Consider the following 15,371-nt stretch of genomic DNA (forward strand, 5'->3'; position numbering starts at 1 on the left):
CCCTCCCTCCCTCTCTCTCTCTCTCTCTCTCTCTCTCTCTCTCTCTGAGACAGGTTCTCTATAGTTTCTAGTTTTTTCAGACAAGGGCTCCCATAGTCTAGGCTGGTCTCAGACTCCTTTAGCCAAGTGTGACCATTACTGAGAGCAGATCCTGTTGGCATCCGCTTACTGTTTTCTACACGTTGGTTAATCACTCTTTAAAGCGGCCTTATCTTTCTTGTGAAGTTACTCTTTCCTCACTTGGATCGGAGAGCAATTTGTGTACCCATCTTGGCACCATGCCAGAGTTTTACCACTAATTACTCCTTAGCTGAATCTGTCTCCTAAGGGTTAGAAAATGAAAGTGAAAATTTTTCTAATTCTGCCAGTTTTAATTATTAACTCACATTATAAGGAGTGAGGTGGAGCTCTCCCTTAAAGGTTGAGACTGTTTATGATCCTATTCCTGCTGGGGAATCAGGCTGCATGTTACATTGTAATCTTTAATAACTTTTTAAAGTAGGAAAATAATTGGCTGCCCCTTTAGCAATGAACAAATTCTTGATGTTCACTGAATATCATGATTTCTCATTTCTGTAATTTTCATGATTTGATTCTCTGTTTTTAAAATACAGTATAATTTATATTTTAAATGAGAACAAATGATAGTATTTTAGAAGTTGAAAAAAGATAACAATTGATAGTGAACACATTGCCTTTATTTTCTTTATGTTTTGAGAGTTTTGTGATTTACATAAAGAAGATGAGCCAAATTATGCAATTGAACTGTTTATTAAAACTTTTTAGGCAGGGCACTGTGGCACATGCCTTTAATCCCAGCACTCAGGAGGTAGAGCAACAGTTCTCTGTGAGTTCGAGGCCAGCCAGTTCTACAAAGTGAGTTCCAGGACAGCCAGGCCTGTTCTACAGAGAAACCCTGACTGGTTGAGGCAGAAACATGAGGGACACGACACACTAGTTTGTAAACCAGAGAGACGGTGCAGTGGGCGCAGGTGCCTGCTGCCAAGCCCAATGACTTGAGTTCCGGTCCCTGGGACCCACATGGAGAAAGGAGAAAGCAGTGTCACAAACTGTCCTCTGCCCTCCACACTTTACTGGTGTGCACTCAGACACATACACAAATACAAATTTGAAAAATCCCTGTCTGGGTTTTTGTTTGTTTAATTTTTGTTTTTTGAAACAGGTCTCATGTTGCCTAGGCTGGCTTTGAACTCAGAGTGTAACAGAATTGGGCTTGAACTCCTAGGGATAAAACTTCATTAATACTTTAATAAATTGGTTAAAAAGATGAGGGGAATGCATAGTTATAGAACTGCGTGTCAGTCAGAACAGGTCCCTACAGAAGGAATTCCCGGCATGATTCATTTATCTGTGAGGACACAGCAACCACGTGGAGATTTACACGCTGTCTTGTCTAGCAGTTAGCTCCCATCTCTATCCCTGGAATCAGTTGAGATTCTGCAGCCTCTTCCTTCCCTTCTTCATCGTACTGTCGTTGAATTTTGAAAACCACAGTCATGAACCCAGCCGTTGGCCAGAAGAAATCTGTGATCTGAGATCACAGAGATCACCTCCATGACTGTAGGACGGAAGGCCTCTGCGTCTGCTCTCCTCATGAGCAGCCCCCAGTGAGTCACTTATCTCAACAGTCAGCCTTGCTTTGCTCAGCAGTTGCTGTTGTTTGAGACAGGATCTGGATATTTAGCCCAGCTTGGCCTCCACTTCATAATTTGCCTTAGCTTCCTAAGTGCAGAGGTTGTACCCAGCTAGAGACGAACAGTTGTGCATGCTATGTGGCAGGATCTGCTTTGGCTGTGCACACTCCACTACCCAGCCCTGTTTGTTCACTAACTTGTCCTGTCCCGACCCCCACCCCCGTAGAATGGAAGTGCCTCATAGTCGACCCACAATTCCGAGTATTGGATTCAGTTTATTGTTCAGCTTTTCTAATTGTGTGCCAATTATGGTATAATTTATATTTATATTTAGCTGTTATACACACACACACACCAGGTGTTAGCACCATGTGTGTGCTGGTGCCTGTGGATGCCAGAAGAGGGCATCAGATCCTCCAGAGGAGCTTTAGCCAGTTAACCTCTCATGGCTGTAAACACTGAACCTGCTCTTGGGGCATTTCAGTTTGTAAGGCCAGTTTTAAATTGGTTTTGGGGCTGGAGAGATGGCTCAGTGGTTAAGAGCATTGCCTGCTCTTCCAAAGGTCCTGAGTTCAATTCCCGGCAACCACATGGTGGCTCACAACCATCTGTAAAGAGGTCTGGTGCCCTCTTCTGGCCAGCAGACATACACACAGACAGAATATTGTATACATAATAAATAAATAAATAATTAAAAAAATAATATGTCATATTATAATTTAAAAAAAAATTGGTTTTGATGTCGGTCTGACAGGTGAATTATAAATGGAGATCTGTGTCCGCTAACATAAATGACTGACCATGATTATGATTAAGAAATGAAGAGGCCCAGTGAGACAGCCCAGTGGGTAAAGGTACTTGCCACACAAGCCTGATGAGTTTGATCCCCTCAGCCAGGAGAACCGGCTCCCGTAGCTGTGCTCTGATTCCACACATGTGTGATGGTGTGCACACCTGCAAACCCTTTACACACATGAAGGAAAAACTTTAAAGGATGGAGCTTACTGTGTGTTCTAGTTTGTATTTGGTAAACTAATAAGTATCTAAGCTTTATATTTTTGTTATGTCTGATTGGGTATTTTTTAGGCTGGTAATCGTGGTTATGACAGAAATGGGGAGCTGGAGAAAGTAAGATTGGCTTTTAAAGGGTAAAGGCGAGCTGGGTGTTGGTGGTGCACACCTTTAATCCCAGCACTTGGTGGGCAGAGGCCAGCCTGGTCTACAGAGCGAGTTCCAGGACAGCCAGGGCTACAAAGCACCCAAGATGCAGTGACAGAGGTTTAAATGTGTGGTCATTGAGTTTTGTGAGAAAGGCTGGGAACTGTAAGGATGACTTTGTGTCCTCTCTTCGTCACCTCCAAAGCCAAGAAGGACACTTGACTTTGAAACTGCTCTTCCTGTTCTAGTCTGAGGTACTCACTCTGAGGTGTGTTCTTATTTCAGACAGAATCCTGTTGCGGGATGTGAAAGCTCTTACCCTTCACTATGACCGCTACACCACCTCCCGGAGGCTGGACCCTATCCCTCAGCTGAAATGTGTTGGAGGCACAGCTGGTTGTGATGCCTATACTCCCAAGGTGATCCAGTGCCAGAACAGAGGCTGGGACGGCTATGATGTGCAGGTAAAAGCTCCTGCCGCAGCAACAGTTTCAACAGAGTTCTGGGGTGTGACACTGTTCCTGGGGACAATGAGCAAACATCCACTCACCCCAGATAGGGAACTTAATGACAGACCACACAGTAAGGAGACCACTAACGTTTATTGGGGTTACCTATAGGGGCTTGGATGGCGGGTTACTTAACAGGAGCAGAAATGACTCTAAGACAGCTACATCATCAAAAGCCCCCTCAGCATGGGCCACAGCTCATGAGGCTGGGAGCCTGGTAGCTGGGCGGGTGGGAGGATGTCTTTTAGAAGTCCTCACTGCTTGCATCCACTTCACAAGGAGAGGCCTTTCTATTTACTTGAGAGCTTAGTGAGCATCTCTGCAGGATGCAGTGAGTCATCTCTAGTTAGAGCAGTAGTCATGTCTTAATGGGCGTCCCTGCAAGGTGGAGGTCTTTTCTTGGCGAAAATTGATGCACAGCAAATTTTAATCCAATAAACTGTTGTGACATCAGTATTTTAGAAAAACTAATATTCTTGCTTGATAAAACCTTTATGCATGGCCTAAGTAGTTCAGAGTTTTGTTATTTTGTTTTTGAGACAGGTTCTCACTGGGTAGGCCTAGTGACCTGGAACTGGCTCTGTAGTCCAGGCTGACCTTGAACTCACAGTGATCTTCCTGCTTCTTCCCAAATGCTGGGATTAAATGCCTGCACCACCCCACCTGGCCCAAGCCCATGTTTGCTGGTGAAACTGGTTTCACAGCTCCACCCTCCCATTATTATTAATTAGAATCTCCTGGCAAATACATCTCACATCCAATTTTACATTTTAAAATACTTTTACATGGGGATGTGGGTGCTAATGATGTATAGAGCCCTTTAAGCATATATCAAATGTGTCATATACCAGTGACTAGGACAGTAGGAAAGTTATCTAGTAGGAGAGTGAAAAAAGTACTTGAATTGTGAACATGCAGCAAAGTGGTGTAGAGCTGTCTGGTGGAGGACACTGGTGCAGACTCAGGAGGTACGAGTGCTGTGCTAGGAAGGAAGGCGACACCTAGTGGAGCCTCTCGTGTGGGCGCATGCTCAGTAGCAGCGGTTTATGCTGTATACCTATGATTCTCCTCTCAGCAAATGTCTCAGCGGGGGCAGGAAGAGCAGTTCAGTTAGGGTGGGGCGCTAGGAGCGGAAGTGGGTGGCTGCTCATAGGTGAGGTTTCCTTGGGGGTGATTGTTAGATCTTCAAGCTGTTAGTAAGCTATATGAACTTACTAAAAATATTGAAGCATAAGAATCTTATGTGAATCACACCTCAGCAAGGCTGTTTCATAAACAGTCAAACAGTGTGGCCAACTCGAGAGAGAAATAATTTGGACGAAACCTAACAGAAAGGCAGTAGACCCTGTCCGAGCTTGTATCTCTAAACATTGTGAGGGAAGCATTTTATCTGTTTAAAATGAAGAATTTAAACTGAACTTATTGTTTACTTAGTTTTTGGTGGTGCTGGACACAAACCCTGAATGTTGTCCGTGCTCAGCTCCTGAGCTGCACTCAGTTTCATTTGTTTCTAGTGAGGTGAGAGCTTAGCGTGTTCCCTGGCTGATCTGGAACCTGGTGTTCAGCCAGGGCTGGCCTAGGCCTTGAGTCTCCTGTCTCAGCATTCCCCACCACTGACATCATAAATCTGGGCCATTGTGCCTGGCTGAGAACACCTGCTTCCTCTGTGTCTCTCCTCTCTGTCTCTCTCTGGTAAAATTCAAGCTAATATGGATTCTTTTTGTAGCTTCCTAAATACGTCTTTTAAAAAGGTAGAGAAGATTATGTAGAATTTAGACCCTGTGAAGTCAGTCCATGGTTTTTACAAAATATGTGTGGAAAGTTTTGATTTGCAAAAGGTGATCTGCTGTATGCAGTTGTTAGATCTTATGTATTGGATGCTGATTTAAAAATTTATTTTACTGGATTTACATCATTTCCCCTTCCTTTTCCTCTCTCTCCTTTCACACTCTCCTTAAATTCATGGCCTCTTTTTAATTGTTATCACATATATGATAATATATAATGTACATAATTAATATGTAAATATAATGTGCTGAGTCTACTCAGTTTTGCAGGCATGTATATTTAAGACCTGGCCACTTGGTATTGGATAACTAATTAGGGCCTCTTCCCTGATGCTGATTCTTTTACCGTCTAGAGAGTCTAGCTGTAGAGGAAGTCCTTCGACAACAGTGGCAAGCAGGTGATAGTTTGAAAATTTGCCTCAGGTTTATAAATTATTGAATACTTAACACATACAGAAGAATCTGTAATGTATATTATGGAATACCTAACATGTGTGGAAGAACATGTAATGTATATTACAGAATACCTAACATGTACAGAAGAACATGTAATATATATTATGGAATACCTAACATGTACAGAAGAACATGTAATATATATCTGGGGACTAAGAAAAAGCCACAAAGTACCTACCACCCAGCTTAAGTAGGTTGCTATGTAACTGCTGTTTTTGAAGCTCCAAGTTTGTCTCCTCCTTAAATACTTACTGTCTTGAATTTGTGGATCATCCTTTTGCTCTTTTGCAGTTTTGTAACAGCTATGATATATATTGAAGGAAAAGAATCTTGTTCTTAGAGCATGTTTCTATTTCTTCTTTCACAGTGGGAATGTAAGACCGATTTGGATATCGCATACAAATTTGGAAGCACGGTGGTGAGCTGTGAAGGCTATGAGTCCTCTGAAGACCAGTACGTCCTCAGGGGTTCCTGCGGCCTGGAGTATCAGTTGGATTACACAGAACTGGGCCTGAAGAAACTGAAGGAGTCTGGAAAACACCAGGGCTTCTCTGATTATTATCACAAGCTCTATTCTGCGGATTCCTGTGGTGTTGGCGGGTTGGTTACCATTGGGGTACTCCTTGCTCTTGCCTTTGCGGTGTATAAACTGTTCCTCAGTGACGGCCAGGCTTCTCCTCCACCATATTCCGAGTACCCTCCCTATTCCCAGCGCTATCAGAGGTTTACCAATGCTGCAGGAGCACCTCCGCCGGGCTTTAAGTCTGAGTTCACAGGTATGTTTCCCTGCTTAAGGGCAGTAAGTGGGTTGCATGTGAGCGGGTGAGTCTTGTGTCTGTTTCGGAAGAAGAGACTAATTGCATCTGGAAACAAAACATTTGTCTGTTTACTGGGTTAAAAAAAAAAACTCTTCTTTTTTCAAAAAAGTAAAAAAAAAATAATGTATGGATTTTTGTACATGTGTGGGTGCTTGTGGAGGCCAGAAGTGGGTGTCAGATCCTCTGGGACTGGAGGTACAAGTGGTTTTATTTAGCTGTCTGATATATATCCTAAAAACCGAACTTGGTCCTCTGCAAGAACAGCAGGTGCTCTTAGTAATCAAGCTACCTTTCCAGCCCTTCTTTTTCTAAAGAAAACTTTTAAGTATACATGTTATTGTGTATGTGCACTATCTCTCTGTGTGTAGGGGTGGATGTGCCGTGGTGTGGATGTGGAGGTCAGAGGACAGCCGTAGATGGCCACTCCCTTCCACTTTATTGAGTTTATATGGGGCTGGACTCGCCATTGTCACAGTGGCAGCCACACAGCACCTTTCCCAGCTGAGCCAGGCAGCCGGCTGCTGCTCTGCTTCCTACCGTGTGTTGTGGTCACTGTTAAAGTTGCCTGGTAGATTGTAGATCATCATTTTAGCTGGAAGACTCAGTAGATTTGTTAATAAACATTATTTTGATTTCTACTTCACTATATACAAAAAATAGAACTTAACATAAAAAGTAAACCAACTTACTAGAATGAAATAGAATATAGGCAAGTTTTCCTGTGTGTGTGTGTGTTTGAGTGTTTGTGTGTTTGAGACAAAGTCTCACTGTATAGCCCTGGCTGCCCTAGAACTCACTCTGTAGACCAGGCTGTCCTTGAACTCACAGAGATCTGCCTGTCTCTGCCTCCTGAGTGCTGGGATTAAAGGCGTGCACCACATCTGGCTAGGTAAAGATTAATAGCACAAAAAGTATTAACTGTGAAAGGAAAAATAGATAATCTAGACTTTACATAAATTCATAGTGTCTGCTAATCAGAAAACACTAATAAGCAATAACAAGGGCAGGTCACAGATTTGGTCTGTTAACAGTGAGGCACACAACCAAAAAGACAAGAATTTGTAAAATGTACTGTTGACAGAAGACTTGTATCTAGACTACAAAGACATCCATAAATCCGAGAAAAGGCAAATCATTAAAACTGGTCAGAGGGATTTGGTTAGATGCTCAGTGAGCAAGGTGCTTGCCTCTGAGCCTGGCAACTGAGTTTGGTCTTCAGGGGCCGGTGGTGGGAGGAGAGGATTGACCTCAATACATGCCTGCTGTGGTGCTGTGCATTCTCTCAAATACATAAATGTAATCATCTAAAGTTGAGCAGAGGATTCAAAGAGCCATTTTTATAATAAAAGGATATTGAGGGAAAGATGAATCTTGCAGAGGACTTGGGTTCGATTCCCAGTATCCACATAGCAGCTCACAACTGTCTTAAAACCAAAAACCTAGTCTCAGGAATATTCCATGCCCTCTTCTGACTTCCTTGGGCCCCAAGCATATGTAGTCATGGAATGGACAGAATTAAAGTATAGGAAATCTGATTACTGTTGATCTCAGATAGCATACAGTAGGTATCGATTGCATTGTCAGGGGCTGTCTGAGGTGGGTGGTGGTTACATGGAGGGACAGAGAACAAGCTTATTGTTCCGTAGGTGTATATAAGATTAGCATGCTTTCTGAGTGCAGTTTCCTCTAAGTGGAGGAGGCTGTTTGTGGTCTGATGTCATAACTGCTAAATGTCAGGCTGCCTTTTTCTATTAGAGACTTAGGCATAGTTCTCACTTGGAGTCCTTATAGCATAGAAAGGGGAAATCTGAAAGGGGGGTTATCTTCTAGAAGCCGAGCTTGAACAAAGGTGATATAATCTTGTAGGAAAACCATCTTTGCAAATCCTAAAAATCCCTCTCCACCTCAGTCTCTCTGCCTGTGGGAAATGTGCTCCTGAGTTAAAAGCCAATACTTGGTAAATACCCTTTGGAATTCAGCTTATTCACGAATTGAGGGCTGAACATTATTAGTAAGTAGTACTGTGCAGATGAAATAATAAAATGTGTATATGAAGGCACTTAATCTAATAACGTAATCTAATAAAATAATAACGTGTATTTTATTTTAAGGACCACAAAATACTGGCTTTGGGAGTGCTTTCACAGGACAAGGCTGTGACAGTTCAGGGCCAGGGTTCTGGACTGGCCTGGGTGCTGGAGGACTGTTAGGATATTTGTTCGGCAGCAATAGGTAAGCTCTACACTCATGGCGTTTGCCCTCAGTTCCGCCCACGTGCCTCTGCTTTGCTTACAAAGTATTACATGCTTTCAGTTCAGTTTTGTAAGGGAAACAAATGATGGCGATCTTGCCCTATTAACAGTGAGTTTTGCATAGAGGGCTTGGTTTGCTTTGGTAGTATTATGCCTATTCTTTTCCCTCGTTGTCTTCCTTCCTATGTTCTCCTAAGAGACAGGAGAAATATGTCTGTGTGAATCTGAGCACATGTGAAGAAGGCAGGGGAGGACACAGCAGTTGGAAGGGATAGTGGACAGTCTGGCGGGGAGTGATAGAGGGAGGCTTGGAAAAGAGCTTGGGCCGGTCTTAGAATGTCTTGAGTTCCACGGTACTTGGAGCTCATCCTTGGGTTGGGAATAGAGAAAGGACTACTTACTTCCCGCCCCTTTCTGTTCCCACAGCAGTTGCTGTAATTGGCAGAAGTAGATATCAAATTTGGTCATAGTAAAAATACTTGATAAAGGTGACATTTTTCTGATGACTTAGGAACAGGGAAGTGACTGTGGTCAGAAAAAAAGATGCCTAACTCACTTTCATGTCTTTAAGGGCGGCGACCCCCTTCTCAAACTCGTGGTACCACCCGTCTTACCCTTCTTCATACTCTGGCGCCTGGAATAGCCGTGCCTACTCCCCGCTGGGTGGAGGTGCAGGGGGCTATTCTGCATCCTCCAGCTCAAATGCAGACTCAAGGACCAGAACAGCCTCAGGTAAATACTGAGGCTGCGGCTGGGGACAGGGAAGTTAAGAACAATGTGTGAGCGGTCGTGATTTCATTCCTGCCCACCTAAGACACCTGTGTGTGAGCGGTTGTGACTGTTTGGTGCGTCCACCTAAGACCCTGTGTGTGAGCAGTCGTGACTTCATTCCATGTGACCACCTAAGACCCTGTGTGTGAGCAGTCATGACTTCATTCCGTGTGCCCACCCAAGTCGCCTGTGTGTGAGCTGTCGTAACTGGTGTGTCCACCAAACATGTTAGCAATACAGTTAACTGAAACTGAAACCAAATTCAAATTCATTCGTCCCACTTTAAATATTTCCTAAAAGTGACTTGGAAATTAAGTCTTCCTGGATGTTAATGTCTATAAATGTTTAACTCCGAACCTTTAAACTCTATGCCAGAACCTTCAGTTTGTAGAGTTCTGGCCTTCAAATTCAAGAGAATTATAAAATATATTGAGTTAGACTTTTAAAAATGTCAACAGTATGATTATAATGCTTGCTTTAAAGAGTGAAGAAGAAAGCAAAGATACAATAAAAACAACAAAACACCTGCTAACTGAGAGGTGGTGGAAAACAAGGCATCTCCCTGGATTGGTTGACTTTCTTCAGGAGGAAGACCCGGAGCGATGAATAATTCATAAAATTGATAGAAACATTATAAACTATTTAGAAACATAAGAGAAGTTGTCTTAGTGCTGGTTTGGGTGTAAATGACATAAGCACTTCACCAACTAAACTTGAACATAGACCTCCCTAGGGCCCAGCAGTGTCCTCTAGGTGCAGCCAGCCCCCCATAGGGAGACGGTGGTGGTTTTGCTTCCAGGATCCCCAGGCATAACGAAACCCGTGAAAGCCCAAGTTCCCTGCATAAAGATGGCATAGTATTCATATTTCAGTAGTGCAGGATGCCCTCCAGGTGTATGTGGTTGTTACCCTGTGATGTTTAGGACATGACAAAGAAGGTGGTATGTATGTGTGTGCTACAGGCATGTCTGTAAAAATATATTCAAACTTTAGTTGGTTGAGTCTGTGAATGCGGAAACCGCAGATATGTCGATTGCGTTGAGTGGGCTACTCAGTCTAGGGGTTTGTAACCCACCCGGCAATCAAGTTATTCCAGGGTCTCGGAGGGGCGCTATCTGGAAGGGAATGAGCTAAGACAGAAGAAGGAGGCCAAGCAGATTTGTCAAAGCCTCCGTTTATTAGGGACGCGTTACAGTTTATATATGGTAAGGAATGGGGGGCAGGGTAACTGGATTCTTGCCGCGTGTTCCAGGTCACGTAGGCCAGGAGGTAGGCTAGGAAGTCACAAGTTGCCACACCTGGTTCCCTGGATAGCTGGAATGTGAGGTGGGTTCTGCTAACAGATAACTCTCTATCAACAGCTTAATTGGGTGTGGGGCAGGTTTTCTCAATAGAACATAATTATGGGTGTGAGGTTCTCTGCAGACTCCCTAGGGTGATGGTTCCTGTAATGATTGGGGGGAAATGGCTCCTGACACAGATACAGAGGGGCACCAGAAGTCCGTACACTCCATGCACTACAGATTAAGCTCAGCGATGTTCTAAGATATCGACATCCTGTTAGTGCTGGTGTGTGGGGGGTGACGGGTGGTGGCAGTCAAGCAATACACTAAAAACATTAAAAATTCATGCTTCCTCCTCCTTCTGTTTCCCCCTGAGTTTGAGTTGAGAGAGGGAAGCAGGACATGGCTTAGGTCTGTTGCCCTCTCTGCAGTTTTTAGATTAAACGTTGCATATTCATGGTGGTATTTGCATATTGGCATATTGCTCACGTTCGTTAGCTTACAGCGGAGCTCTTCCTTGGTTTCCTGATAGCAAGTGTGTGTGAGGTTTTGAGACCTGGTAACATCCTGTTCACCTTGTCATTCTTTGTAGCCTCCCCTCATAGCTTGCTTTCCTGTTTCCTAACTAGAAAGTGTATGACTTGTGCAATTTTAGAAGCAGTTTTCCTTGATTTTGGAAAGCTAATGTAGACTTTATTTTCTCCTCTCAGGATATGGCGGCACCAGAAGACGGTAAAGTAGGAAGCTGGAGGCAAACGTTGGATGCAGAGTTTCTGATTTGTCATCACCTTCTCTCTATGGGAATAGCCAACAGCTGTGTGGTGTTTTGTTTTTGTGTCCTTTTCCATTTTCTGTTTGTGGCCAAGAGTTGACATGTGACAAATGCTTACGTTTTGTGTGGTAGTGTAGCGTGCAGCTCAAAATGGTGGCTGCTGTGGGCTGCTGAAATTGTCCCGCTTGCTCTTAAGCCTGTGGTGCCGGAGACTGAGCACAGCTAGTGTGAGCCGAGGGGCTTCAGTTGATGGGTCCTTCCCTGTAGAAACAGTAATCCTCTAGTTGATATTAAAACGTTTGGTGTTTGCTGTTCTTCTAACATGTGCACAGCACTGGACGACTAATCACACTGATGTTGGGTTCCAGCCACTTTTGCCTGGCAGAGCTCGGACCCCTCCTGTGATCCTGACAAGTGACTGCGCCCACAGGAGGGCTTGAGATCACAGGTTTCAGTTCTCAGACAGTAACATCACATGCTTCAAAGCAGTCTGCAGTAGCAAAAGCATGTACTTCTCTGAGTCTTGAGCTGGTGGGTGTCGATGTAACAGTCTGTTTCAGCTTACATTAATGTGACAATAAATTTACAAACCAGGAAGTATTCTCCTTCTCTGTCCACAAGCTCCCTTCTGTTTTTCCCCCTTCCACCCAGAGGAATGGATTCGTGCAGAAGCTCTGTGGCCTTGAATAGGAATTTGCTTGGTGGTCCTGCCGTGGGATCTCCGGTCTGTGCTGCTTCACCAGAAGACAGGAGACAGGAGCTGGTGAAGGGGATGGTGTTTACACTGGCCGGAACTGGGGACTAAAGAGAACATTTCGGTCTCCCTCTGCTATAGCAGCCCAGTCTCCTCTTTCCTACGTCTTCTCAGCAGTGTTTTCTTACCACAAATCATAGGGATTTATTTACCTCTGAACACTGCTGATTGGGCAATCCTTCAGCACATGAGCCTCTAACACTGCATATCCAAACCACAGTGATCTGCTTGAGCAAGGAGTCTGCATCCTGCTAAGCATTTATCCTATTTAGCTTTCTCCTAGTCTTCCAGAAGGACCAATGGTGCCTAAGGAGAGTATGCACTGAGGAAGGAAACAGCCAGATGTTTAGAGGATTGCTGGATACCACCTCTGACCCAGCATAAGTTCCTGACCATCACTGTGATGTGCTTGCCACAGAGTAGGAGCTTCCTGCAAATCCTACTGGTGTACACTTACCGACTACCCTAATTGTCATCATAGAACCTACACCCAGTAACATATGGAAGCAGATGCAGTGACCCACAGCCAACACTGGGCTGAGCTGGAGTTCAGTTGAGAGGAGGAATCATGAGTTGCAAGTGTGTGTGTGTCAAGATCATGATTGGGGAAAACCTCAGAGACAGCTGATTTGAGTTAGTGGGTGCTCATGGACTCTGGACTGACAGCTGGGGAATCTACATGGGACTGAACTAGGCCCTCTGTGGGTGGCTTGATCTGTTGCGGGGTGGGGTGGGGAGGCTGGCAGTCACACCAGGACCTATCCCAGGTGCATGAACTGACTTTTTTGGAACTCATTTCCTGTGGAGGGATACCTTGCTCAGGCTTGATACGGAGGGGAGGGGCTTGGTCCTGCCACAACTTGATATACCAGACTTTGTTGACTCCCCAAGGGAGGCCTTATGCCCTTTGTGGAGTGGATTGGCGGGCCAGGGGAGGGGAGGAGAGGAAGGGGGACTGGGGTTGGTATGTAAAATGAAAAAAAAAAAAAAAAGAAATGATGGGTGCTAGGGACAGACTTGGAGTGATGGAGGTGATGAGCAGAAAATGCCAAACTCAAAGCATGGTCTGCGGAAGAGTCCTAGTGAATGCAGTTCGTTAAGTCAGCATGAGTTCTACTGGAGTAGAGGAGCTACTAGTGACTGGTCTGTTAGCTTTCTGATTGCTGTGGCAGTCCCTGACATAACTGGAGAAGGGAAGAGTTGCCTCGTGGTATCAGGAGGGCATGGCAGAGCAGAGGAGTTCATATGGTAGCCAGAAGGCAGAAAAACATAGGGAGGCCAGGGCAAGATGAAGCCCTCCAGGATACATCTTCAGTGACCCTTCTCTAACTGGGTACTCTCCTGATAATGCAATCATATTTCGAATCCATCAAGTACTTAACTCAGATACCAACCAGGGTGTGTTTTACTAATCCAGATAGTTTCCCCTCCACTCAGGTTGGCAGTTGACCATGTTATAAAATGGGGGAAGTAGACAAAAATGCACATGCAGATAAAATCATGCAATGACTGGAATTATGTTGTCACAAACCAAGGCATGGCACAGATGGGCAAGCTACCAGGAGCTTAGAGATGGGCCCGGGGCAGATCCTTCCCCAGCACCATCAGGAGGAGTGTGGTCCTGCTTATGTTTTTATCTCAGGCTTACAGCCTCCCCAATGTAAGAGCATTTATTCTTCAGTGAGTTGAAAGCAAAGCCCCGTTTCTGGAGGATTGCAGAGATGAAAGACACCACCAAAGGCTGGGAGGATGTGCCGCTCGGGTTCAGGCCACACCCTCAGTCAGTTCTCCATTTGGCTTGTGCAGAAAGCAAATCTGAGACCATTAGTCTTCAGCTTATGTGGTGGCTCCCATCGCAGACGTGGTTTCATTGCTTCAGTACACAACACATCACGTTCCTGACATGCGCTGTCCTACTGGCAAAGGCTTTCCGTCCATACCTCTTAGGACCGATCCCGGAAGCAGCTTGCAGCTGGCAAGGTCAGCAGAACACCTTCACTTACCTCAGCCCTGTGTTGTGATGCTGTTACTCACTCTGTGAGCACCTTCCCTTTCCTGTAGACCTCAGACCAGTTCATGACACTGATGATGTCAAGCTGATTACACCAGGTGAATAATCCTTAGCACATACTCCTGTAGACAGATTTTTCTTTGGGCTACCAGCTCACAGAAAATGAGATGCAGACTTACTATTAATTAAAGCTTGGACTGTGGCTTAGGCTTGTCCCCACTAGTTCTTATAACTTAGTATATTAATCTTTGTTTTTGCCTCGTGACTTTTCAACCTTTCTGCCATCTTGTACCTCCTGTTTCCTTTGGCATTTCTCCCACACCTCGATTCATTTCCTCTCCTCTCTGTCTGCCCAGAAGTCCTGCCTAACCTCTTCCTGCCTAACGATTGGCCATTCAGCTCTTTATTAAACCAATCAGAAGGTTCTTTGGCAAAGACACATGTTTACAGTGTACACAAACATTATTTCACAACATACTCCAGACGTTTTGGTAGGTCCTTTGTATGTTAGAGGGTGGGAAATCGGACAATTCGGGGGCCTTCTTCGTAGTAGAGTTTCTAGGGGGGCCAGTGGTATGGAGTATGTGGAACTGCCGCTCCACTGTGGAGGATACATTGTAAACAATCCCATTCTCTCACGCCATCACAACCTCCCTTCACCTCGAGAGACGAAGTTCTAACACTAGGACAGGAGCGACTCTTCAGACAGGATGATTTAGGCCAGCTGGGAGGGAAGAGACGGACGGGCGCAACGTCACGCGACCTGTTACAGTATCTCTCCAGTGTGATAACGTAAATAAGACACCACGTGACACTTCATGTCCTGTGTGGACCTGTTACAGCACCTCTCTCGTGCCATAATGTAAATAAGACACCACGTGACCCTTCATGTCCTGTATGGGATTTGACTTGCTGAGCAGCTGCCGGGAGCCCAGATGGTGCAGCTCAGAAGTTCAGGAAGTCCTGTCGTGGTATCCGTGGGTGATCGCTCAGCGCATCACTTCTGTGAATGGTCAGTGACCAACAAGAACCAAATGTTCCTCGTCTTAGGAATGACTACATAGTACATTTTCTGCCAACTCTTTGGAGACAAGAGTGCAGAGTTGACGTGTGCACACGTGTGCCTGTGACTCTCTGTTAGCAAC

General features: G+C 44.8%; 1 protein-coding gene across 1 annotated transcript in view; it reads left to right on the forward strand.

Annotated features, from left to right (window-relative positions):
• The window catches only part of Saraf (store-operated calcium entry associated regulatory factor), a 15,830-nt gene extending 3,772 nt beyond the window's left edge, over window positions 1–12,058 (forward strand). The window contains exons 2-6 of the mRNA XM_050146713.1: window positions 3,099–3,277; window positions 5,933–6,341; window positions 8,495–8,615; window positions 9,207–9,367; window positions 11,400–12,058. Coding sequence (XP_050002670.1) covers window positions 3,099–3,277; window positions 5,933–6,341; window positions 8,495–8,615; window positions 9,207–9,367; window positions 11,400–11,425 — 896 coding nt within the window. The 3' untranslated portion in view covers window positions 11,426–12,058. The remainder of the gene's footprint in view (window positions 1–3,098; window positions 3,278–5,932; window positions 6,342–8,494; window positions 8,616–9,206; window positions 9,368–11,399) is intronic.
• The last annotated feature ends 3,313 nt before the right edge of the window (window positions 12,059–15,371 follow it).

Source organism: Alexandromys fortis, unplaced genomic scaffold, assembly GCF_014885135.2.
Source record: "Alexandromys fortis isolate MF-2015 unplaced genomic scaffold, M_Fortis_MF-2015_v1.1 scaffold_55, whole genome shotgun sequence".
Lineage (NCBI taxonomy): Eukaryota > Metazoa > Chordata > Mammalia > Rodentia > Cricetidae > Alexandromys > Alexandromys fortis.